Source organism: Tachysurus fulvidraco, chromosome 20, assembly GCF_022655615.1.
Source record: "Tachysurus fulvidraco isolate hzauxx_2018 chromosome 20, HZAU_PFXX_2.0, whole genome shotgun sequence".
In the NCBI taxonomy this organism is placed as follows: Eukaryota; Metazoa; Chordata; class Actinopteri; order Siluriformes; family Bagridae; genus Tachysurus; species Tachysurus fulvidraco.
Window position 1 is genome coordinate 527,341 of NC_062537.1, and position 25,397 is coordinate 552,737.

The 25,397-nt window shown below is 44.5% G+C and overlaps 2 protein-coding genes across 7 annotated transcripts; both read left to right on the top strand.

The window, feature by feature from the left end:
* Nucleotides 1-74: 74 nt before the first annotated feature.
* On the top strand, nucleotides 75-6,972 carry rabgef1 (RAB guanine nucleotide exchange factor (GEF) 1). Of its 4 annotated transcripts, none has more exons than XM_027158498.2 (10): nucleotides 75-173; nucleotides 2,181-2,364; nucleotides 2,673-2,842; nucleotides 3,841-3,996; nucleotides 4,933-5,096; nucleotides 5,279-5,360; nucleotides 5,602-5,734; nucleotides 5,886-5,977; nucleotides 6,155-6,411; nucleotides 6,566-6,972. In XM_027158498.2, exons 2-10 carry the CDS (start codon nucleotides 2,186-2,188, stop codon nucleotides 6,938-6,940), a joined length of 1,608 nt encoding a protein of 535 aa, XP_027014299.2. In that variant the 5' UTR covers nucleotides 75-173; nucleotides 2,181-2,185; the 3' UTR covers nucleotides 6,941-6,972. The 4 variants fall into 4 exon arrangements, with proteins under 4 accessions (XP_027014299.2, XP_027014302.2, XP_027014301.2 ...); XM_027158497.2 differs by lacking the exon at nucleotides 75-173 and adding an exon at nucleotides 180-326; XM_027158501.2 differs by lacking the exon at nucleotides 3,841-3,996.
* Nucleotides 6,973-10,098: 3,126 nt separating this feature from the next.
* Nucleotides 10,099-25,041, top strand: trim37 (tripartite motif containing 37). 3 transcript variants are annotated; one of them, XM_047804868.1, is made up of 26 exons: nucleotides 10,099-10,258; nucleotides 10,349-10,515; nucleotides 11,013-11,097; nucleotides 12,484-12,585; nucleotides 13,086-13,126; nucleotides 13,569-13,685; nucleotides 13,981-14,068; nucleotides 14,205-14,327; nucleotides 14,515-14,638; nucleotides 15,265-15,332; nucleotides 15,458-15,582; nucleotides 15,899-15,949; nucleotides 16,064-16,145; nucleotides 16,235-16,311; nucleotides 17,946-18,125; nucleotides 18,206-18,320; nucleotides 18,422-18,643; nucleotides 19,409-19,545; nucleotides 21,749-21,831; nucleotides 22,015-22,230; nucleotides 22,425-22,724; nucleotides 22,860-23,021; nucleotides 23,107-23,284; nucleotides 23,640-23,752; nucleotides 23,963-24,109; nucleotides 24,236-25,041. In XM_047804868.1, exons 3-26 carry the CDS (start codon nucleotides 11,077-11,079, stop codon nucleotides 24,292-24,294), a joined length of 2,931 nt encoding a protein of 976 aa, XP_047660824.1. In that variant the 5' UTR covers nucleotides 10,099-10,258; nucleotides 10,349-10,515; nucleotides 11,013-11,076; the 3' UTR covers nucleotides 24,295-25,041. The 3 variants fall into 3 exon arrangements, with proteins under 3 accessions (XP_047660824.1, XP_047660826.1, XP_047660825.1); XM_047804870.1 differs by having other exon boundaries at nucleotides 22,054-22,230; XM_047804869.1 differs by having other exon boundaries at nucleotides 10,104-10,258; nucleotides 10,442-10,515.
* The last annotated feature ends 356 nt before the right edge of the window (nucleotides 25,042-25,397 follow it).

Here is a 25,397-nt window from a genome sequence, read left to right on the forward strand (position 1 = left end):
TAATGTATAAGAAGTCCTTTATAGTCTTTTGCCTGTAAAAGTCTCCTTTATATGTTTAATGTTAATTACAGAAGAAAAGATCTCCATGTATTTATGACCCGCTCTGAGGCGTCAGTGTCGCACAGATATGACGTCACCGTGTTGCGCCAGATGGTGCTGCAGTCGCTGATTCGGTCGGTCGCTCGCTTTTATCTCCTTTTATTTCCTTTTATCTCCTTTTATTTCCTTTTATCTCCTTTTATCTCTTTGTCATTTTGTTTTAATGATTTGTCACTTTGGATATTTATGAAGTCACCAGTTTTAGTGTTCACCTGTTTTTTCTGCAGGTAAAGTGTTTATGTGTCTGTATAATGTTAACTAGCGTCTCCATGTAAACAGCTAGCACTCAGCTGCAGTCATACGGGCTTCATACGGGCTTCATACGGGCTTTATATACGGCTTTATATACGGCTTTATATACGGCTTTATATACGGCTTTATATACGGCTTTATACAGGCTTTATACAGGCTTTATACAGGCTTTATACAGGCTTTATACAGACTTTATATACAGGCTTTTTACAGGCTTTATACAGACTTTATATACGGGCTTTATATGGGCTTTATACAGACTTTATATACGGGCTTTATACAGGCTTTATATACGGCTTTATACAGGCTTTATACAGACTTTATATACAGGCTTTATACAGGCTTTATACAGGCTTTATATACGGCTTTATATACGGCTTTATACAGGCTTTATACAGACTTTATATACAGGCTTTTTACAGGCTTTATACAGACTTTATATACAGGCTTTATACAGGCTTTATATACGGCTTTATACACGGCTTTATACAGGCTTTATATGGGCTTTATACAGACTTTATATACGGGCTTTATACAGGCTTTATATACGGCTTTATACAGGCTTTATACAGACTTTATATACTGGCTTTATACAGGCTTTATACAGGCTTTATATACGGGCTTTATATGGGCTTTATACAGACTTTATATACGGGCTTTATACAGGCTTTATATACGGCTTTATATACGGCTTTATACAGGCTTTATACAGACTTTATATACAGGCTTTATACAGGCTTTATACAGGCTTTATATACGGCTTTATACAGGCTTTATATACGGCTTTATACAGGCTTTATACAGACTTTATATACAGGCTTTTTACAGGCTTTATACAGACTTTATATACGGGCTTTATATACGGCTTTATACAGGCTTTATACAGACTTTATATACAGGCTTTATACAGACTTTATATACGGCCTTTTTACAGGCTTTATACAGACTTTATATACAGGCTTTATACAGGCTTTATATGCGGGCTTTATACGCGCTGTGTTTATATTTAATACTCATAATGCCTACTGTATCACATCTGTAGTGTATAGTGTTATTTATGTCTAGTTTTAATAGTCACAAACAGATAGAACCAAATTCCTTGTGTGTGTCAACATCAACACACTAAACTGCTTCTGATGTAAACAGCTAACACACAGCTGCAGTTACACGGGCTATACACACAGGCTATACACACAGGCTATACACACAGGCTATACACACAGGCTATACACACGGGCTATACACGGACTATACACGGACTATACACGGACTATACACGGACTATACACGGACTATACACGGACTATACACGGGCTATACACGGGCTATACACGGGCTATACATACACGGGCTATACACGGGCTATACACAGCTTTATTCTGTAGAATAGACTCTGTTCTGTAGTACACTGTCTCTGTGTCACTGGGGTTATCTGAAGTTTGTCAACACTTCTGTCATGTGGATGAAGTGAAGCAGACAAAACAGTAAGAACGTCTCAGTGTCCAGTGAGTATTAATGAGCAGTTTGTTCTGAGACAGAATGAGTGGGTCTGCGGTCTGAACACCACCTTTATCTCCCTCATCAGACCCACATCAGACCCACATCAGACCCACATCAGACCCACATCAGACCCACATCAGACAGAACAGAAACAGACAGAGAGGGATTTTTGCCATTTACTTGTTCTGACCTGCAGTATTTTCATATCTGATCTCCTGCATTCACTTACATGAGAGTAAAAAAAAACTTGTTCTTTGTTGAGATCCTGTAAATACTCACTGTGTGTGTGTGTGTGTGTGTGTGTGTGTGTGTGTGTGTGTGTGTTGTAGACGTGATGAGTCAGCGATCTGAGCGGCGAGGGATCCATGTGGACCAGTCAGAGCTGCTGTGTAAGAAAGGATGTGGTTACTATGGTAACGCAGCCTGGCAGGGGCTGTGCTCCAAGTGCTGGAGGGAAGAGTACCAGCGTGCACGACAGAAACAGATCCAGGAGGACTGGGAACTTGCTGAGAAGTGAGTGAGGTGTTGGTTTAAGGAACTTGATTCCTTTCTCAGTGAGAGTTACGGCTCTGTTCGTGCTACGGCGTGAGAAATCCTCCATTAAAAAGTAAAAACTTCATAACATAACACACATTATTAACACAGTGAGGAACCGAAGGCGGCGTGGTGTCTGGAGATGTCTCCCAGGCTTTTACATGCACATGCTAATACACACTCACACTGATGATCTGTTCGGTATCATAAAGAAGAAGGAAGGTGGTGTTTATACTGCTGCTGTTTACCCTGTTAATCCCTGACCACAGAGTTTACCTGTTGTTCAGGTTACAGAGGGAGGAAGACGCGGCGTACGCCAGCAGTCACGGCCCTCAGTCTCAGCCTTCTCTCACTCCTTTCTCCAAGTTCGAGGAGAAAAAAACCAACGAGAAAACACGCAAAGTGACAACAGTGAAAAAGTTCTTCAGCCCATCATCACGCAGCACGGCCAAGAAAGGTAGATCACACCGGGGGGAGGGGCCACGAGGGATACAGACATGTCTGTCTCACTGTCTGTCTGTCTGTCTGTCTCACTGTCTGTCTGTCTGTCTGTCTGTCTCACTGTCTGTCTGTCTGTCTCACTGTCTGTCTGTCTGTCTCACTGTCTGTCTGTCTGTCTGTCTGTCTGTCTCACTGTCTGTCTGTCTCACTGTCTGTCTGGTGGCTACATGATTGTTGTCTGCTTGAGTTATGTGCTGAATTATAGATGACTACAGATGGGTGAAGGTCACTTTAAGGGGTGTGTTTCCTCACCCTTTGTCCCGCCCCATTCACGCATCACTTCCTCTTTCAACATGTCTTTTGTTTAGAAATTATTTACTTAACGTTTGGTCACAGAAAAAACTCTTCATCTTGATTTCTTTTCATCAGTGTTTCATTTCATTTGTTAAAGTTTCTCTCTGTTGATATTTTAATGAGTGATTATTTTATTTGTTGATTTTTATTTTGATTTAATGTCCATCATCATTGCGTCTCTCTCTGTGTCTCTCTCTCTGTGTCTCTCTCTCTGTGTCTCTGTCTCTGTGTGTGTCTCTCTCTCCTCTCTGTGTGTCTCTCTCTCTGTCTCTCTCTCTGTGTCTCTCTGTCTCTGTCTCTGTGTGTCTCTCTCTCTCTCCTCTCTGTGTCTCTCTCTCTGTCTCTCTCTCTCTGTCTCTCCCCCCCCTCTCTCTGTCTCTCTGTCTCTCTCTGTCTCTTTCCCTCTCTCTCTGCCCCCCCCTCTCTGTCTCTTCCCCCCCCCTCTCTCTCTGTCTCCCCCCCTCTCTTTCTGTCTCTTTCCCCCTCTCTCTCTGTGTCTCTCTCTGTCTCTCTCTCTCTCTCTCTCTCTCTCTCTCTCTCTCTCTCTCTCTCTGCTTTTCTTTTATTTGTTTTTTCATTCTCTCTCTTATTTATTCTCATTGTTGTTCCTTTCTTTGCTCCACCCCCTTCGCTGACTGGGTGTGTCCTGGTGTCCCTCAGAGAAAGGGAGGGATGAGGAGAGAGAGAAAGAGAGAGAGAGGGAGAAAGAGAGAGGAGAGAAGGTGCAGGGCAGGAGGGAGAGTCACGGAGAGACACTGCTGCGAGATCTGAAGGGTATATTTACACACTCGTGGGAGATCGTGTCTCCGACTGAAGGTAACCGGAGAGGCCGTGGCCACGCCCCCTTTACCTCAGACAACACACCTGAGTGCTCTTCACTTAACACGACTAAACACGACTCTCTCGCTTTCCCAAAATCACCACACAGCAGGAACGAGCTGTTTATTTCTGTCTCCGCTGTCTCCGCTGTCCCGCTGCCGTCCCCACAGGGGTTCTGGGAAACCGAGAGGAAGTGGCACGTCTCCTGACTTCCTGTGTGGAGTGTGTAAAGCATTCAAAACTATACTACTTCCTTCGAGACGGAATGTGTGATGCACAGCAGCTAAAACTGTGGAGAGAAGCTCAGTGTGAAGCCCAGTCTGAGACCCTGCAGCTTGTTCATAAGAGAAACACAAACTATTAAATCATTAAACATTAAATCACCGCCGCATCGAACAGAAAAGAAGGTGAAGTAGAGAGAGGAGAGGAAGAGCGTGCTTTTTTATCTCATTTAGCTGCTGACCATCAGTCTGTTTACTCTCTCATCTCTGTGTGTGTGTGTGGGGGGGGGTGTGTGGGGTGGGTGGGTGTGTTTGGGTGTGGGTGGGTGGGTGGGTGTGTTTGTGTGTGTAATTGTAATGGTGTAATAACATGTCATTCCGTTTATTTGTGCGTCCCATCATCATGTTTTTGATGAACAGCTCTGGTTTCCAGACTCAGAGGTGGGTGTGTGAAATAAATATAGTAATAATAACAATAGTAATGACAATAATAATTATTATTGTCATTACTATTGTAATTATTATTGTAGACTCTGAGTGAACCCTAAAACCAGTTTGGGGCGGTTGGTGTGTAATCTGCCCCTCATATGTTATGTCTCTACTTTAGAAGAATCTGCTCCAGCAGATTGTGTGGTTTAAGTCATCATAGTTTACAGGCACCAACCCGTGGCCCTCTTCCAATGGTGTGTGTGTGTGTGTGTGTGTGTGTCAGAGAGTCATGAGGCGAAGACCCACAGTCCGTCGTTTGTGCGTCAGTCGAGTGTGGAGACAGATCAGGTGTCCAGGGAATTTGTGGAGTTCCTGAAGAGTTTAAAACCTGGACGAGAAATCCACAAACAGAGCCGAGCCTTCGTGGAGAGCATGGGGAATAAAAAGGTGTGTGTACGGAGAAGAAGAAGCTCCGTGTCATCTTTTATCCTGATACATTAACTAGTAGTTTCCAGGTAAACCACCTGGAGTAAAGCAGTGAGATAAATGTAGACTGGAAGTGCAGAGATCTGTAAAGTGACGCCTGCTATGCTGCTGAAGAAATGCTGTGTGTGGTGTGTGTGTTTCAGGACCTCGGTGCTGACGAGCTCTCAGAGTGTGTGCAGGATTTCTACCAGAACATGTCTGACCGTCTCCTCTCTCACTTTAAAGGTAAACCATTACACCTGACATTCACAGATCACCTGGAAAAAACTAGCAACACTGCATTTAGTGTCTGTGTGTGTACGTGTGTGTGTACGTGTGTGTGTACGTGTGTGTGTACGTACGTGTGTGTACGTACGTGTGTGTACGTACGTGTGTACGTACGTGTGTGTACGTACGTGTGTGTCTGTGTGTGTGTACGTGTGTGTGTGTGTGTGTGTGTGTGTGTGTGTGATGTCCTCCTTCTTAGGTTCCTCTGAGAAGGTGGAGCGAGTGATGGACCAGGTGGAGAAGTACATCATGACTCGTCTCTACAAGAGTGTGTTCTGTCCTGAGACCACTGACGATGAAAAGAAAGATCTGACCACGCAGCACAGGATCCGGTGAGCGCAACCTCACACCCTGCCTTTACACACAGCCAGGATCTCACACACACAGTAAATACACACTTCCTGTTCTGAGGGACAGTTTTCTGGAGTGAGGATGAGTATGATGATGATGATGAGGAGGAAGGTGACGGTGTCTGGTTCTCAGGGCATTACACTGGGTGACCATCCAGATGCTGTGTGTTCCTGTGGATGAAGAAATTCCAGAAGCAGCTGATAGTGTAGTAAAGGCCATTACAGGTTATTATTATTATTATTATTATTATTATTATCATCAGTAATAATCAGCAGGTCTTATGTCTAATTAATGATGTTGCTGTATTCTGAAGCTAAGGTAAAGGATTGATTCCAGACAGATGTTCAGCTGGACAACAGGAGAGAGAAACAGAAGGATATTGTGTTGTTTTTTTGCTGTAGATATAATCGAGATGGACTCGAAGCGTGTGCCGAGAGATAAGCTGGCCTGCATCACCAGCTGCAGCAAACACATCTTCAACGCCATCAGGGTGACGAAGAAGGAGCCGGCGTCGGCCGACGATTTCCTCCCTACACTCATTTACATCGTGCTGAAGGCCAACCCGCCGCGCCTGCAGTCCAACATCCAGTACATCACACGCTTCTGCAACCCGAGCAGGCTGATGAGCGGAGAGGACGGGTACTACTTCACCAACCTGGTGAGGACGCTGGGGGACACGCCCCCAAAGCTGCTCCTAATCAGTCGGCGTAGAGCCATTTGATTGGTCCTGATAACATATCGCTTCATTTGCATAATGTTGAAGAAACGATCACTGACGTGGTGGCTGTGTTTTGTTTACGATGTTCCAACAGTGTTGTGCAGTGGCGTTTATCGAGAAGCTGGACGCTCACTCACTCAACCTGAGCGTGGAGGATTTCGAGCGTCACATGTGCGGCGGCTGTGGATCCGGTGAGATTTCCCCGCGCAGGAGATCCGAATCGGCGTCCCCGTGGCCGATCGAGTTGCTCTCCGCTCTGCACAAACGGCAGCAGCAGGTTCTGGTGGAGGCACAGGATCTTCAGGTTGAGCTCCAGCGCTGGCAGGAGGGCGTGGCCAGCGAGGTGCAGGACATCCTCGACAAATATCCGCTAGAGTTCAAAAAGCATGCAGCACATACCATTGATTCTGAGAACGAGGAGAACGACCGGCTGCCCCCACCCCTGCAGCCTCAAGTGTTCGCCGGTTAGAAACCATAACTAAACTGCAGGAGTCAAAAAGAGTCAGTGTCAGAGTGAGTGAGTGAGTGAGTCAGTGAGTGAGTGAGTGAGTCAGTGTCAGAGTGAGTGAGTGAGTGAGTGTCAGAGTGAGTGAGTGAGTGTCTGAGTGAGTGAGTGAGTGTCTGAGTGAGTGAGTGAGTGTCTGAGTGAGTGAGTGAGTGTCTGAGTGAGTGAGTGAGTGTCAGAGTGAGTGAGTGAGTGTCAGAGTGAGTGAGTCAGTGTCAGTGAGTGAGTGAGTGAGTGAGTGAGTGAGTGAGTGAGTGAGTGAGTGTCAGAGTGAGTGAGTGAGTGAGTGAGTGTCAGAGTGAGTGAGTGAGTGAGTGTCAGAGTGAGTGAGTGAGTGTCAGAGTGAGTGAGTGAGTGAGTCAGTGTCAGAGTGAGTGAGTGAGTCAGTGTCAGAGTGAGTGTCAGAGTGAGTGAGAGTGAGTCAGTGTCAGTGAGTGAGAGTGAGTCAGTGTCAGTGAGTGAGAGTGAGTCAGTGTCAGTGAGTGAGAGTGAGTCAGTGTCAGTGAGTGAGAGTGAGTCAGTGTCAGTGAGTGAGTCAGTGTCAGTGAGTGAGAGTGAGTCAGTGTCAGTGAGTGAGAGTGAGTCAGTGTCAGTGAGTGAGAGTGAGTCAGTGTCAGAGTGAGTGAGAGTGAGTCAGTGTCAGAGTGAGTGAGTCAGTGTCAGTGAGTGAGTCAGTGTCAGTGAGTGAGTGAGTGAGAGTGAGTCAGTGTCAGTGAGTGAGATTGAGTCAGTGTCAGTGAGTGAGTCAGTGTCAGAGTCAAGCTCAGAATAACACTGTCTGTTTAAGCTATAATAATAACACACACACACACTGTTGTAATATAAACGTGTGCACTAGGGGGCAGTGTGGCTTTATCCAGACCACAGTGTACAGAAGGTCTGCTGTTCAAATGCACTTTTAGATCAAACCAGTGAGGCACGACATAAATTATTGTACAACTCACCGCTGTGATCATTTAAGAGAGATGATGATGATGATGATGATGATGATGCTCTTTGTGTGTTTGTGTCTCTTGAATCCTGACATTTCACTGCTGAAGCTGCTTTTAAAAGATTTACGATCTTTTTAAGAGTTTTTTTTCCTCATGAGCTTTTTGTCAGTACTGATAGAAGGACACAGGAGATACATCAGCAGGGTCGTGGAATGCAGATGTATCTCCTGTGTCCTTCTATCAGAAGAACGTAACTGAAGAATAAAAAACAAACCCACACCATCAGGTGAGGGAGACTAAGTGATACCTGGTGCTCTGTTAACACACTGCACTTCTCACCACTGTACACCATTACACAGTGCAGGGTGTGTTAGTGCTGCATTACTGTCCCTAATCATTATGAGCACTTAGATCGGACGTCTTCACTTCTCATCTGACGAACTGTTCATGAATCGGCTCTTCACACGGCCACATGATTGAACCATGGCGATGAAGTGAAATACAAATCTGCTTTAGTTTCAAACTACATTTAATCTACTTCACACACACACACACACACACACACACACACACACACACTGCATTAATGTTGACTACTTGTAAGTAATCCCCATCATTTCTAGAGCTTCAGGTCTGATTGTAAAAATGTTCATTTCAATTGTCTTAATTTTTAACCTCATAACGTAACTGTACTGTTCAGTGGTGTGACATTGAGCTGATAAACATTTGTAGGTTATACTGCGATATTTAACTATATATGTTTTAGGAAAAGAAACATGATGTTTGTCACAAGCTAATCAGCATAAATCACCAGAGGTGGAGATTCTCTGCTTGTTGTAACGATGGGTTTCTAACGTGGATATTAACGCTCAGTAAACACAGAGTCCAGAGTGACCTGTGATAAAGACTTAACGTTTTACAACTGTTCAGCTGTTGAGGTACATTTACACACTAACTAATCAGGATTGAGGTGCTGTGATTTGAGGTTATAATTTATACTGCTTTTATTTATAAAGTACAGATAACCGACTGGGTTTTTTTTTTTCTTTCTGTCATTTCTTGTAAATAAAAAAAAAAGCAGAATATAAAAGCATTAGATTTTTAGGTCTGTCTGAGTTTTTTTTTTTCTTTCTTTCTACAATCTGAATGAAAGTGCATGCAGTCGTAAGTCTGAAACTACAAGCTGCTCATTTTAAAGTCTGCTGTTTTACCTCAGATGAATACACTGTCCTACGCTTCAGGGTTCAGCTCCTTTTAGGGTCTTGTCCTGAACCGTGCAGTGCTTCTGAACCCTGGAACTGATTTAGAGAAAGGTTTAAGGTTGTTTCTGAACCCTTGTTTTTGTCTGTACCGCTGTACTAACACACTTTACCCTGGTTTCAGGAGCCTCGTCCTCTGGCTCAGCTGCAGTAACCTGACTGCAGATCTTTTCTTTCTATGAACTCTTTTGGGATCAGCTAAAACAGTTCAGTTCCTCACGTTTCTGCGATTCTGAGCACCGTCCCAGCCGTGTGCTGCCTCCGGTCTCCAGGCATTCTCTCTTTAGAATATGGGTCACGGGTTCTTAGGAGACGAGAAGAGATTTTAGTGAAATTAATGGCACCCCAGTTTTCTCTGTTTCCTATTAACTGTGTAGTTAATTTATTCATATAAGTGTGAATTGATGTGTGTATTTGTTACATGCAGTTTCTTTTAAACTAGTATTAATGTTATAAAGTCTTTAAAGCTTTAGCACAATGGGGTTAAACAGGGATGACGTGTTAGTTCCAGCCTCCTGTTTGTGTGCTTTCATGCTTTAATACGCTCATTTATCCTTTATGATAGGTTTAGAGTAATAATAATAATAATAATAATAATAATTAATAATAATAATTTATAATAATAATAAAATAATAATAACAACGAATACTGCTAATACTACTACTAATAAATAATGAATATAATAAATAATGAATAGAATAATAATTGACAATAATACTCGGCTGTTCCCTGTGGTAAATAATAAATAAATACATAAATTAGAGGATGTTTATGTGTTTATGTTGATGCAGATCCACAGCCAGGATCAATAAGAGATGTGCTCGCGCGCGCAGAAGCCAAGTTCATCAAACCCCGCCTCCAAGTCACAAACGGTGCTGGTTGGTGAATGAGAATTTTCAGCGAGCCTTATGATTGGTTAAATTGGTTTCCCATAGCGACATATCTTGACAGCGCGAGCTGCATTTGGACGCTAATGTTTTTGCACGTTTAGCTTAGCATAGTATTAGCTACAAGATGGAAAGGTTTTAAATTGCTGTAATTTCCTTTAGACTTTCGAAGCGTCCTACATTATAAGGCAAAGTGTAAAGAGGTAATTTGTGCCTGATGTTCATCTGTGAAGCTAAATTTTATTCGCTGCTGTAATGTTAGCTTGCTAACAGCCTTTATTATTTTACCTCAGATTGCCGTAAGGTCCCGCCCCCTGAATAGGATTGGCTAACAGTACCCAGCTGTTTTTTTGCTATTGGCTGATGGTTTTAACGTCTTTCTCTAGCTGAGCGCTGATTGGACAGAATCCCTGTGCAGGAGGATTTGTCGGAAAACGAGGGGAGAGAAAAATAAGGCCAGGTAACAAGCTATTGTTTATTACTGTGTGTTAATTATTGTGTGTTTATTACTGTGTGTTAATTATTGTGTGTTTATTATTGTAATTAATAATAATAATAATAATATCAAACTGTTACGTTGTTAAACCTGATAAATGATCCTATGTAGATATATAAAGGTTTCGAGAGCGTCAGGTCCGAGCTTTTTATCCTCATTTTATTTTTATCTTTATGTTATTTTTATTAATGTAATTATTAGTGCAAAATGATCATGTTTATAATTATGTAGTAACACTAATCCCATAAATATACACAAACCTGCAGGAGCAGGACATCAGCACAGGAACTGATGATCATCACCCTGTTTATGTCTATAGTATGGGCTTTGTGTTACAGACATGTCTCTAGTGTCAGGCGTTATAATGTCTCAGAAGCACAGACAGATTGATGCACAGACAGATAGACAGTCAGATTGATTTTTAAACATACTGCCTGTGTGCTTGTCTTTGTCCCTTACAGAAATCAGCTCCTGGGTTTAAGTCGTTGAATCACTTCAGCCTTAGAGGAAGTAAAGCTGGCTGCCATGGACGAGCAGAGTGTTGAGGTACAGTGTGTGGGATTATTACATCAATACAGACTCAATCAACTGCTGTGTATCAAGGTGGTGTCTGTGTGTGTGTGTCTGTGTGTGTGTGTGTGTGTGTGTGTCTGTGTGTGTGTGTGTGTCTGTCTGTGTGTGTGTCTGTCTGTGTGTCTGTGTGTGTGTGTGTGTGTGTGTGTCTGTCTGTGTGTGTGTGTGTGTGTCTGTCTGTGTGTGTGTGTGTCTGTCTGTGTGTGTGTGTGTCTGTCTGTGTGTGTGTGTGTGTCTGTCTGTCTGTGTGTGTGTGTGTCTGTCTGTGTGTGTGTGTGTGTCTGTCTGTGTGTGTGTGTGTGTCTGTCTGTGTGTGTGTGTGTCTGTCTGTGTGTGTGTGTGTCTGTCTGTGTGTGTGTGTGTGTGTGTGTGTGTCTGTGTGTGTGTCTGTGTCTGTGTGTGTGTCTGTCTGTGTGTGTGTCTGTCTGTGTGTGTGTCTGTCTGTGTGTGTGTGTGTCTGTGTGTGTGTGTGTGTGTCTGTCTGTGTGTGTGTGTGTCTGTCTGTGTGTGTGTGTGTCTGTCTGTGTGTGTGTGTGTCTGTCTGTGTGTGTGTGTGTCTGTCTGTCTGTGTGTGTGTCTGTCTGTGTGTGTGTGTGTCTGTGTGTGTGTGTGTCTGTGTGTGTGTGTGTGTGTCTGTGTGTGTGTCTGTCTGTGTGTGTGTGTCTGTGTGTGTGTCTGTCTGTGTGTGTGTCTGTCTGTGTGTGTGTCTGTCTGTGTGTGTGTGTCTGTGTGTGTGTGTGTGTGTGTGTGTCTGTCTGTCTGTGTGTGTGTCTGTGTGTGTGTGTGTCTGTGTGTGTGTGTGTCTGTCTGTGTGTGTGTCTGTCTGTGTGTGTGTCTGTCTGTGTGTGTGTCTGTCTGTGTGTGTGTCTGTCTGTGTGTGTGTCTGTCTGTGTGTGTCTCTGTCTGTCTGTGTGTGTCTCTGTCTGTGTGTGTGTGTCTGTGTGTGTGTGTGTGTGTCTGTCTCTCTGTGTGTGTCTGTCTCTCTGTGTGTGTCTGTCTCTCTGTGTGTGTCTGTCTCTCTGTGTGTGTCTGTCTCTCTGTGTGTGTGTCTCTCTCTCTGTGTGTGTGTCTCTCTCTGTGTGTGTCTCTCTCTGTGTGTGTCTCTCTCTGTGTGTGTCTCTGTGTGTGTGTGTGTGTGTGTGTCTCTGTGTGTCTCTGTGTGTCTGTGTGTGTCTCTGTGTGTCTGTGTGTGTCTGTGTGTGTGTCTCTGTGTGTCTGTGTGTGTGTCTCTGTGTGTCTGTGTGTGTGTCTCTGTGTGTCTGTGTGTGTGTCTCTGTGTGTGTGTCTCTGTGTGTGTGTCTGTGTGTGTGTGTGCGTGCACGTCTGTGTGTGGGATGCATTTTTTTTTCTTCATTGTAGAGTATAGCGGAGGTGTTCCGCTGCTTCATTTGTATGGAGAAGCTGCGAGATGCTCGCCTCTGCCCACATTGCTCCAAACTCTGCTGTTTCAGCTGTATACGGGTGAACACACACACACACACACACACACACACACGCACTCTACATCTCTTTGAGCTACTCTGGGTAATGATTAAGCCTCTGTCGAGCACAGGATCGATGCAACAGAGTAAAAACGCAAAACTGAGTTGCTCAGAAATGGAGCCGTACCTGTTTCATGTAATGTCCTGTTTAGGGAGACAGGTGCTTGACTGAAAGCAGTTGTGATGCTTCACTATGTGGTGAAACTAAAGATTTCGTGCTCAACTTTTATACCGAATCTACAAGAATCAGCTTTTCATTCATAATTCCTAATAAAACCTTACTTACAAGATCAAGAGATTTACAGAGCCACAACACACTCCTGACAGTTACTAATGTTTCTGCCACATTCAGTCTGACACATTATGCAATAACTTTACACAAAAAAATCTGAAAATATGAATACATTACACTGAACACTACAGTCACAAAAGAAGGATGACTTAAAAGTGTGTATTTATGTGTGTGTGTGTGTGGGGCAGCGCTGGCTGACGGAGCAGAGGGCACAGTGTCCACACTGCCGGTAAGTTTCTCCTCCTGTCTGTGTGACTCAGTTTAAATGTGTAAAGCTTGTGTGAATTATCAGTAAACTTGTCTTGAGGTTCGAACAAAAGTGTTTGTGTGAATATGTAGAATTTTATGTGAACCAGATGTCTCAGAGTTTGGAGAATATATTTTGAATGATCTTAATAGAAAAAAACAATTAGCCATCAGATTGAAATTCAGTCACTGATCCTAAGAAGGGTTTTGGGTTTAGGAATGATTTATTAATTAATATAATATCATTAATTAATAACGATGTTAAAGGATCTTTTTCATGTGGGATTTCCTTCTCTGCACTGACATTATGGGTTTAATGTGTAGATCATGACATTGTTTCACAACGTGTGTGTGTTTGTGTGTGTGTGTGTGTGTGTGTTTGACTGTAATACTGATTCTAAACCAGGTGTTTTTGAACTGTTCAGAGCTCCATTACAGCTGCGTGAGCTGGTGAACTGTCGCTGGGCCGAGGAGGTCACACAGCAACTGGACACACTGCAGCTCTGTAATCTGTCCAAACACGAAGAGAACGACAAAGACAAGTGAGCAGCACCGCACACTCACCCAACCCTGTAACCTCACAGATAAGATCACTACTGTAACTTGGAGAGAGAGAGAGGGATTTTTTTTTTGTACACACATTTTTGGGCAAAACACTTTTTCCAATTGATATTAATTGTAATTTCTTGGATTAGAAAGTGATGGAGGGCTTTCTGGTGGGCTTTGGTAGAGAATTCTCCACCCTGATCATAATTGGCTGCATTCTCTGTGTAACAGGAAGTGTTTTAATTCATTTGTATCTATTATTATATATATATATATATTTTCATCACACAGATGTGAAAACCACCATGAGAAGCTGAGTGTTTTCTGCTGGACCTGTAAGAAATGCATCTGTCATCAGTGTGCCCTGTGGGGCGGCATGGTACACACTTGTGTTATTCTTTTAAAAACAAATCCCAGAATACGTGCTGTCCCTAGTGATCTAATTGTCTACTTATTTTAGACTGGAAACATGGCTTCATGGTTCATTGATTGCTCATTTGATTTTCACTCTTCAGCATGGAGGACACACGTTTAAGCCACTGGCTGAGATTTACGAGCAGCATGTTAACAAGGTGAACGAGGAGGTGGCCAAACTGCGACGCCGTCTCATGGAGCTCATCAGCCTTGTTCAGGAAGTGGTAGGGTGGCCAAGGGACAGGAGATACAATTATTGAAGGAGTTAATAAAAACTCTGGTAGCTGATATCAAGTTATGTATGTTGTTGAAATGTGATCTCTCCACCAGGGGGCACCAGAGTTCACTGTACTTGCAGAGTTTTGCGTTTTACTGGTCACTGATTTGAGACTGTGTGTGTTTGCTGATCAGGAGAAGAACGTGGAGGCGGTGCGAGGGGCCAAGGATGAGCGAGTGAGAGAGATCAGGAACGCTGTAGAGATGATGATCGCACGTCTGGACAATCAGCTCAAAAACAAACTCATCACTCTCATGGGTAACTCGAACAGCAGTTTTCAGTTCAATTCAGTTTATTTATATAGCAACTTTAACAGTTCATATTTACAGAAGTATAGGGGGGGGGCACGGTGGCTTAGTGGTTAGCACGTTCGCCTCACACCTCCACAGGGTCGGGGGTTTGTTTCCCACCTCCGACTTGTGTGTGTGGAGTTTGCATGTTCTCCCCGTGCCTCGGGGGTTTCCTCCGGGTACTCCGGTTTCCTCCCCCGGTCCAAAGACATGCATGGTAGGTTGATTGGCATCTCTGGAAAATTGTGTGCGTGTGTGTGTGTGTGTGCGTGTGTGCGTGTGTGTGTGTGTGCGTGCGTGTGTGCGTGTGTGCGTGTGTGTGCGTGTGTGTGCGTGTGCGTGCGTGTGTGTGCGTGTGTGTGTGTGTGTGTGAGTAAATGAGTGTGTGTGTGCCCTGTGATGGGTTGGCACTCCGTCCAGGGTGTATCCTGCCTCGATGCCCGTTGACGCCTGAGATAGGCACAGGCTCCCCGTGACCCGAGAAGTTCGGATAAGCGGTAGAAAATGAATGAGTGAATGAATTTACAGAAGTAAAGCTTTTTCTCTCTCACTCACTCTCAATGTCCATCATGCGTGTGTCTGTTTGTGAGATAGGCCAGAAGACGTCCCTCACACAGGAGACGGAGCTGCTCGAGTCTCTGCTGCAGGAAGTGGAGCATCAGGTGAGTGGCGCGTTTTAATGACTGCTCACACAGGAAATAATGACAGTGAAGGAAATTTAAATGTAAACTGCAAACACTGATTTATTTCTTTATTTAGTAAGTACATTATGTATGTAATGTTCCAGCTGCGCTCGTGCAGTAAGAGTGAACTGATCTTGAAGAGCCCAGAGATCCTGCTCATGTTCCAGCAGGTCCACAGGAAACCCATGCAGTCCTTTGTCACCACACCTGTACCACCTGACTTCACCAGGTAACATGTACACAGACACACACAGTAACATGACCAGGTCTGAGTATGGTCATTAACATTGTACAGAAATAAACATGATGTCTGTCATCATGGCTGATTTAAATGGTGAATTAAAATAAAATAAGCCGAGCAATTAATTAAGTCTAATCTAAAAGAAACTAAATCTGTTTTTTTTTTTTATTGTAACAAAGGTGTAATTTAATGCACTATATTGATTAAAAGTAAATGTTTTTATTCCTCGTCAGTTGTAAAGTTTGTAAACTATTGTTTTTGTTGTAAAGCAGTTAATCTAGAGCCAGATTTTGTGTCTCCTCAGTGAGCTGGTTCCTGCTTATGACTCAAGCACTTTTGTTCTGGCAAACTTCAGGTACTTAAACTCTGCGATTGAATGTTTTTGCAGTTAAGGAACGTGTGTGTACTTGATTTGAGCTGTGTGTGTGTGTGTGTGTGTGTGTGTGTGTGTGTGTGTGTGTGTGTTCAGCACACTGAGACAGAGAGCAGACCCTGTGTACAGCCCCCCACTCCAGGTGTCAGGACTGTGCTGGAGACTGAAGGTTTACCCTGTAAGTGCTCGTCCGTGTCTCCACTGTCATGCAGCACCACACCGAGATGCTGAGGCTTTAATGAGAGTGTGTGTGTGTTTGTGTTTTAGGATGGGAATGGTGTCGTTCGGGGAAATTACCTTTCTGTTTTTCTGGAGCTCTCAGCAGGCCTGCCCGAGACTTCCAAGTAAAGATTTATTTTTATCACTTTGTGTGTAGGATGTTGTGCTGTTCTGGGGATGTAGCTAAAAGCTCTGAGGACCGCTTTAACAGGTTCAATTCAATTCAGTTTATTTGTATAGCGCTTTTTACAATAGACATTGTCTCAAAGCAGCTTTACAGAACACAAACACAGAGCAGAAGGTAAACATAATTAATGATAAAGGAAATAACGAATAATGAAAGAAATAAGAATTAACAGAATAAAAATTCTAGATTATTATTAGATGTATATAGTTCACAGTGTGTATGCATTTATTCCCCTATGAGCAAGTCTGAGGTGACTCAGGCAGCAGTGGCAAGGAAAAACTCCCTTAAATTGGTAAAGGAAGAAACCTTGAGAGGAACCGGACTAAAGGGGGAACCCATCCTCATATGGGTGACACTGGGGGTGTGATTGTAATATACAGTCAGTTAAATGTTGTATTGGTGTGAGGTTCAAGGACTTCTGATCTTCTGAGTACCACAGAGTCTAACTGGAGATGTCTCAGGATTCTTAGAGTCGGCCTCGGCTCAGTGGACGTCCAAAGGCTTCGTCCCACAGAGGACGTTGGGAGCTGGTACAGTGTCTGGATGCCTCGGGATGGGTACAAAGAGAGAAGCAGTGGAAAGGGATTAACATATCTGCTGTTCATAAAAATGTGCTGGTCTGATGTACTGGTGCATGATATTATGGGATGTGTTATGTGTACGCCTGACTAAAGAGATGAGTTTTTAATCTACATTTAAACTGGGAAAGTGTGTCTGAGCCCCGAACACTATCAGGAAGACTATTCCAAAGTTTGGGAGATAAATAAGAAAACGCTCTACCACCTTTAGTAGACTTAGATATTCTGGGAACTAGCAGAAGTCCTGAGTTTTGTGATGTCAGAGAGCGTGAAGGATTGTAACGTGTTAGAAGACTAGTTAGATACATGGGAGCTAAACCATTAAGAGCCTTGTACGTAAGTAGCAGCAGTTTGTAGTCAATTCTATACTTAACAGGTAGCCAGTGTAGAGATGATAACATTGGGGTTAAAGGTCATACTTTCTTGTCCTAGTGAGAACTCTGGCAGCTGCATTTTGGACTAACTGTAACCTATTTATTAAAGATGCAGGACAACCACCTAGTAATGCATTACAATAGTCCAGTCTAGAGGTCATGAAGGCATCAACTAGCTTCTCAGCATCAGATACAGACAGGATGTTTCTCAGCTTGGCAATGTTTCTAAGGTGGAAGAAGGCTGTTTTGGTAGTATGGGCGATATGATTTTTAAAAGACAAGTTACTGTCTAATAAACACCAGGTCTTTCACTGTCGAGCTACTAGTAACAGTACATCCTTCTAAATGGGAGTTAAGTTGTGAGAGTTTCTGTGCACTGGTTTTTGGACCTATGAGTAGTATTTCTATCTTATCGGAGTTTAACAATAGAAAGTTGCAGCTCATCCAGTCTTTTATCTCTCTAAGGCACTGAGTTAATTTGGACACTGTGGCTATTTCATCTGGTTTTGATGAGGTTAGGTTCTGCATTTAAACTAGAATCATGAAGTGCAGCACAGCTTCGAACTAAGCTCACGCTATTTTGGTGATTCCAGCATGAACCTGAACGTACTTGTGTGCAGGTACGAGTACCGTGTGGAGATGGTGCACCAGGCTTCCAACGACCCGACCAAGAACATCATCCGAGAGTTTGCGTCAGACTTTGAAGTGGGTGAGTGTTGGGGCTACAACCGCTTCTTCAGACTGGATCTGCTGGCTAGTGAAGGTTACCTTAACATGCAGACTGACACGCTCATCTTGAGGTGAGTGTTAAAGCCTTAATCACATGATGTTTTATGTTACAACGCAGAGCCCTGCGAGTGTGTGTTCTGATGCTCTGCAGGTATCAGGTGCGGTCGCCCACCTTCTTCCAAAAGTGCCGTGATCAGTATTGGTACATCAGCCAGCTGGAGGCAGCACAGTCTAGTTACATCCAACAGATCAACAATCTGAAGGAGGTGGGCATGGGGAAATGCACTACATGTGTGCTCGTGACCCCCCACACACACACACACACATCATGTACGTGTCTGGTTTTAAATGTGTATGTTTGGAACAGAGGTTGGCCATTGAACTTTTCCGGCGGCAGAATTCTCGGAGCTCGTCTCCACCGGATCACCGCATGTACCAGCCCACATCCAGCACCGGCGCTCCGTCGGGCCGAGACTCGGGCCCTGAGAAGGGCACCGCAGTGGAGGACGTGTCCCTGGTGAACGGACAGCAGACAAAAGAGGAGGAAGAGGAGGAGGAAGAGGAAAAGACTCAGCATGATGACTCTAATGTAAGAAAGGATTCTGTGGCAGAATCGGAGGTCACTGATGTATACAGTTACAGTCAATGCAGTGGATGTTACTCAGACACTGCTGCACAACTACAGGATATTATACATGTTCATCACATCACATACCTACTACTGAGACACCAAAATGCCCATGTTCTAGTCCCCAATATGGCAGATATATAAGCAGACAAATGTGTGGCTCTGCAGAAAGACGATTCCCCAGCAGACTCCGCTAGTAGACACTCGGATCAGAATAAGAGTGCGTTCTGTGCCCTAAAATAGAAGCTGCATATCGGGTGATAAATCAAACCTAATGACACGTGTGACACGAGGAGAGGAGAGGAGCTACAGCTCTCAGATATCTCGTCCTCTGGGTTTTTTATTTAATATCTCATTTAACTCATGATTTGTTGGTGTTTTTGTGCAGGCTTATGATTAAAGTTCACTTTTATTTTTGTTTTTCTTGTTTTTCGTTCCTTTTAAATATTAGTGTTGAATTCCAACTCGTTGGGTCACTCGGTATGAGCCCTACATAGGGTCTAATGTAAAGGGACTCTGCACCTACCTTGTGCCCTACTGCATAGTGTACATACGTGTGAGAATAAGCCACAAAGAAAAGTCTTATGGGTTAAGGGCCTTGCTCAAGGGCCCAGGAGTGGGAGCTTAACCACTCGGCTAATCCCTCATGATTGTGTCGCTTGGTCAAAAATAAAAAAATAAAAATGGTGTTAAGCTTGTGTGTGTGTGTGTGCGTGTGTGATGTAGGACCTGTCTGACGGTGACCTGGAGGTGGACTGTCTGACCGGAGACGAGGACGTGAACCCTCTGGATGGCAGCAGCACCTCCGGCAGCTCCACGGCGACTAGCAACACGGAGGAGAACGACATTGACGAGGAGAATATGTGAGTGACGTGTTTAACATTATCACTTTGTCACCTTTTTAAATTTTGTCCTCTAACAGCACGGCCAGCTACACTGTTTATAGGTGAGCTTCACACTCAGCAGCCCTGTGAATCATACACACACACACACTCTGGGAACCTGGTAGGGTTTATTACTAAGGTTATAATACTGATATTTCTATAATTGTAATTCTGAAGTAAGTTCTAATTTGTAAACTGTTCCATCAGCCGTAAGCAGATTCTAATGTCTGCCAGTGAACGCAGAGGCTGGGCACAGCAGGTGACTGTAGTGAGAGATGGTTAAAGGTAGCAGGTGAAAGCTGGACATGGTTCTGTATGAGCTGAATCTCTTGTGAGTGAGTCAGTGAGACAGTGAGTCAGTGAGGGTTGATCCCAGCTCTTGCTTATTGAACCTGTCAGCTGAAACTACTGACCTACAGCAACTGATTGAGCTGTAAAATGTGTGCATGTACATGAAGCTGGGTTTATTGTCTGTGGTGACTGATGTCGGCCCTGTAAAAGTGGCTAATTTTCCTGTTGTAGAGACGCAAACAGAGCTGAGCTGGAGTGCTGACATTCTGGAGCGAGTAGGTGGGACTAATTCAGCCTGAAAGGGCAGCTGTAGCTAGAATACATCTCTTCTGCACTCTGTCTAATAAAAGCACAGCTTCTCTTACTGAGCTAAAAGCTGTGTGTGTGTGTGTGTGTGTGTGTGTGTGTGTGTGTGTGTGTGTGTGTGTGTATGTGTGTGTGTGTGTGTGTATGTGTGTGTGTATGTGTGTGTGTATGTGTGTGTGTATGTGTGTGTGTATGTGTGTGTGTATGTGTGTGTGTATGTGTGTGTGTATGTGTGTGTGTATGTGTGTGTGTATGTGTATGTGTGTGTGTGTGTGTGTGTGTGTGTGTGTGTGTGTGTGTGTGTGTGTGTGTGTGTGTGTGAGAGTCTGTGTTAGAAATGTGTTGGCGTATTTGTAGTAAGATGTCACAGTGCTGCTCCTGCTGCGAGCTAGTCACACACACACACACACACACACACACACATTGCTTTCCAGATGAGAAAAATGAGTCATCAGAGCTCCTGTGTCCAAATGCCTCATCCTCTCCCTCTCGTTCTGTCTTTTTTCTCTCTCACACACACACACGCACACACACACACACACACACACTCCTGCACCCACGCACATTCCTTTTAACTCTCAGCCGTTGATTTTGCAGCAGGATTCTTCATGTCCGCTCAGTATTAGTTTCAGCACAGGCTCGGTCTTTTACACTGCTGCAACCTCGTGTATAGAAACCCCACACTTTACTGTTGAGAGATAAACAGCAGTTTTGGTGTAAAGGCAGTGCTGCTGAACTCCGTGCCTCGGGGTCGGCTGGAGTGAGATGAGACGAGACCCAGAAGCTCTACAGCACATTTATGATTCACCACATCTGCAACTATACAGAGAGAAAGTTCTGTGTATTTACAGCATGACGTATTATAGCTCAGTATCATTAGGAAAAAGTGTGAATAAATATAATAAATAATAAATACATTGTTTTATGCAGAGTCGTGATTGAAGATTTAAGCCTTTTCACCTGGTCATGTAACCGAGCAGGAAAGCAGGTGTCTGTTACAAGCTATAACATTCTTTACACTGGAACATGCTGTGTGTTCGGACTCGTGATGGTGGGACTGTGGGGGACTTCTAAATAAGATTGGCCTGTTCCATGGACAGCATGTTGTCCCTGTGACCATGTGGGTGTGTTCTGGGTTTTTCAGTTTCCTCCCACCTCCAAATCACATGTCTGTAGGCGTGTTGGTGACTCCAGATTGCACCTCGGTGTGATTGAGTGTTCCCGACTCACACCCGGCGTTCCTGGGACAAACTCCAGCTTCTCTAAGACACCGAGCATGACGGGCTGAAGAGTGTCGGTTAGTGCTGAGCCCCCTGACTTTGTGTGAGTGGGAATCATCTGTGCTTCTCAACTTCTGAATCCTGGCAAGCCCTCAGCTCTCATTGGCCAGGAGCCAAAGGAGCAAAATCACCATCAGTGCTTCTGTATGTGGAAGATGGCTGTGGCGTTTTCCTCAGAGTGTCACATAAGCCCATGACCTAGCATGAACAGTAGTGTGTGTAGCAGTAAGATGTGTATGGCAGACAGCGCTGAATATTTCTGTGTGTTGTTGTGGTTTGCTCATGAAGGACCTATGTTCTACCAGGTCTGGAGAGAACGATGTGGAGTACAGCGGGATCATGGACCTGGAAGAAGGAGAAATTCCTGATGAGGTCATAGGAGCCACAGGTCATCACCTCTTTATTTATCAGCACATTGCTCCAGCATCAGAGTCTGAAGATTGTACAAGAATGTACAGCTTCTTAAAATAATGATAGAATAAATATTTATTTAAAGATTTCAGTTATTATTTTGACACGCCGACTTTAAACTGGGGCTAGAACTCATTTCTGGCTGGTTTATTTGTGTAAGTGACTCACACTGAGCATAGTGTCTCCACCTGCTGCTCAGGAGGCTCCACTGCAGGAATCTGGGGTTCGAGGAGGAGCGCAGCAGGAGCCACGGCCAGTCTGCTGGACATCGACCCGGTCATCCTGATCCAGCTACTGGACCTGAAAGAACACAGCAATGTGGAGTCTCTGTGGGGAATTCAGCCTCGCCCACCTGCCTCACTGATCCCCAGCCAGGGTAACACTTTAATAAGCACCTCTTACCCACTCACTGTGTGTGTGTGTGTGTGATTTCAGCCTGCTGTGATTATTGACCTCTAAAACATTAACCCACTGGGAAGAATGTGTTAAATTAGAAATCTGTTTAAAACTGTGTAAAGATGTCTAAAAAGAAAGATGATGTGTTTATGGATTAATGTTATGTTTGTGTAGCTTCGTTAGTTTCGGCCCGTAAAGAGCGAGAGCGTCGTTCTCAGGCCGTGCGCCGCTCTGCTCCGGACTCTGCCGTCCTTAACCGACTCAAGGCCCAGATGGCGGAGGTTCGCAGCAAGATGGCGGACGTGAAGGGACAGTTGGAGGCCCGTGCTGGTGTCTCTGATGCTCGAGTTACTCCTTTGTGCTCTGTTCTGGATCAAAGCGCCTCGACAGACCCGGAAACGGCAGCAAGACGCAAACCGCGAGATCTGGACCTGCTGTTTAAAGCTCCTGTGGCGAACAGACACGGCCGCCACGGTACAGAACCACGAACCTCATGATGATCATTTATTACACTGATTGCTTCTCTTAGCACTTTAAAGCACTCATCTCCCTCTGTGTGTGTGTGTGTGTGTGTGTGTGTGTGTGTGTGTGTGTGTGTGTGTGTTTTAGGTGGCAAGAAAGTTGTCTCCCCCATGCAGGAAGTGGGAGGAGCAGTGGGAGGGGTCTCTCTGCTCCGGACAGGTGAGGCCGGTGAGAGAGAGCTGAGAGGAGCAGCAGGAGACTCTCTTGAGCCATCCCTGTGCCCTAGAGAGGGACCTTCTACTACAGAATGTCAGTATAAAACTAAGTCGGTGCACAAATTGTGCCCTTGGTCCTCATGCCAGGTGTGATTTATTGTTATTAATATTGTTTGTAGGTTCAGTGAAAACTCTGAATACACACACTTCCCCTCCCACTGGCCCCGGGGCCTCTGAGAACCACTCCAAAGCAGACGAGTCTCTGTACAGAGCTGCTGGGAGTGACGTGTTCAGTCTGCCCTCTCTGAGCACAGCGCCTCCTGCAGGCAGCAAGCAGCACAGGACCACCTGCAGCACGTAAGATTGATTACACCAACAATATATTGTGCTCTCAGCAGGGCACTGTGGGTCTGTCCCAATCCACACCACCTGTTCACTATGGAGGGCTTCAGCTCCTCAAACATGTCATGCGGGTGGGTGTCATGCGGGTGGGTGTCATGCGGGTGTCACGGTGTACATATTAATGTAGCAGATCAGTGATTAACCAGTTTGAACAAAGTAGATATTTTCCACCTTCAGAGCAGAATGAGAAGTAAATGCTTGTAGGACAATTAAAGATGTCTCCAGACAGATGTTACCTTCACACGTGTGATTACTGTAGCACAAGGACTCACTCACTCACTCACTCACTGCTTCCTCTCACTTCTTTCAGTGTTTCCCTGTTGAGCGACATGTCATTAGATTTTGATCATGACCACCTTGGAGACATCCACCAACCACCGAGTCTCACAGACTCACCATCGTCCTCCTCACATCCTAAAGAAGGTGATGCACCTTTTATCTTACACACACACACACACACACACACAGTCATCAGTCTAATCCTGCTTAAATTACGGCAGTTTGAATATAAACAACCACAGAAGCAGCGTGAAAACTTTGTGCTGCAGTGAGGATGTTCATCCTCCTTATGATCACAGAACATACTATACCCGTGTGTGTGTGTGTGTGTGTGTGTGTGTGTGTGTGTGTCAGGGTTCCTGTGTCAGAAGCCATCTACTCACCTGTTGCCAGTTATGAGCAGTGACAGTGAGGTGGAGTGTGATACTGAGAACGAGCATGAGAATGTGGACGAGGCTGGAGTTTTGGAGGATAGAGAGGTTCTCCCACTGCCAAGCTTAGGTTCTTACACACACACACACACACACACACACCTGTTTCCATATTTGTGTTTTTTTTCTGTACCATTCTGCTGTGTCTTTTGTTGGTCTTTACAGAGATTGAGTGTGTGTTTGTTTTGTGTTTTAGGAGAGCAGCTGATGCCGGATGATCTGAGCTTTGTGACTGAGGAGACCAGTGAGAGGTGATCATCAGACTGTGTGTGTCTGAGTCGGGGTGGAGGGTGTGCACATTTCACAAGAGGATACACTATTTATGGAAAGCTTATGCTTGTGTGTGTGTGTGTGTGTGTGTGTGTGTGTGTGTGTGTGTGGTTTTGAACTGTTCTTGAACACGTTTAGAATGACTGAAGTAAACAGACACATGATTAACTTTTAGTTCATTATTTAATTCCAGATATAGTCTCCACCTACCATACTGTAGGCCACGCCCCCTGTCTGCGTGACGGTCCATTTAAACTAAGACGTCTTTCACATTTATTCTTAGGCTGAATTTTGCTCCTGAGTGAGTTTAAGTTGTGAGGATTTCTGCACAATCGCTGAAAGCTACTCTCCTTTTCTGTCTTATTTATAGTTGTGTTTATTTTTAATGTCATTTGGACTCTTAGTTTGTGAAAACTACTGTGAGGTTTTGTGGAGTTCTGGTTCATACGACCTGCTCCTGTATTTACTGATCTGGGAGATGGGAGGTGTTACATGTGCACCATGTCCTCCTCCTCCAGCAGGGGGCGCTTTCCACTGAGAGCATGTTCCACACGTGCTGATGTGGTCACTCTCTTCTCTCCATACACCATGTTCATGACCTTAAACAGCTCTCACCTTCACCTTCACCTTCATCACTCTGGAGGCAGCAGTTTATCTGAATCCATACACTGTTTTTATTAAGATGGTGATTTACTGAAAAAAATAATAAAAAAAAAAACTTCCTGGTGAAAATTTCATGTGTAAAATATTGTGACTGATTATCAGCTTCCACATTTCACGCTCAATCTTTCTCTTTTTGGTTGTCTGTGTTAAGCAATGTTTACTTCCCTGTCATAATAAAGATTGTATGGAAAAGGTGTGGGTGTGGGTGTGCGTGAGGGGGTGTGTATGGGGTATGGGGGTGTGTATGGTTGCGGTGTGTGTGTGTGTGTGTGTGTGTGTGTGTGTGAGGGGATGTGTATGGGGTATGGGGGTGTGTATGGTTGGGGGGTGTGTGTGTGAGGGGATGTGTATGGGGTGTGTGTGTGTGGGGGTGCATATGGGGTGTGTGAGGGGGTGCGTATGGGATGTGTGTGAGGGGGGGTGTG

Excerpts from the sequence above, each read along its gene's own strand:
- trim37 (XM_047804868.1), top strand. The coding sequence starts at position 11,077 with ATGGACGAGCAGAGTGTTGAG. Across the intron at positions 15,583-15,898 it reads GTACCACCTGACTTCACCAG|TGAGCTGGTTCCTGCTTATG; the intron begins GTAACATGTACA and ends GTGTCTCCTCAG. Across the intron at positions 24,110-24,235 it reads TCTCCCACTGCCAAGCTTAG|GAGAGCAGCTGATGCCGGAT; the intron begins GTTCTTACACAC and ends TTTGTGTTTTAG.
- rabgef1 (XM_027158498.2), top strand. The coding sequence starts at position 2,186 with ATGAGTCAGCGATCTGAGCGGCGAGGGATCCATGTGGACCAGTCAGAG. Across the intron at positions 3,997-4,932 it reads GATCGTGTCTCCGACTGAAG|AGAGTCATGAGGCGAAGACC; the intron begins GTAACCGGAGAG and ends TGTGTGTGTCAG. Across the intron at positions 5,735-5,885 it reads ACCACGCAGCACAGGATCCG|GGCATTACACTGGGTGACCA; the intron begins GTGAGCGCAACC and ends TCTGGTTCTCAG.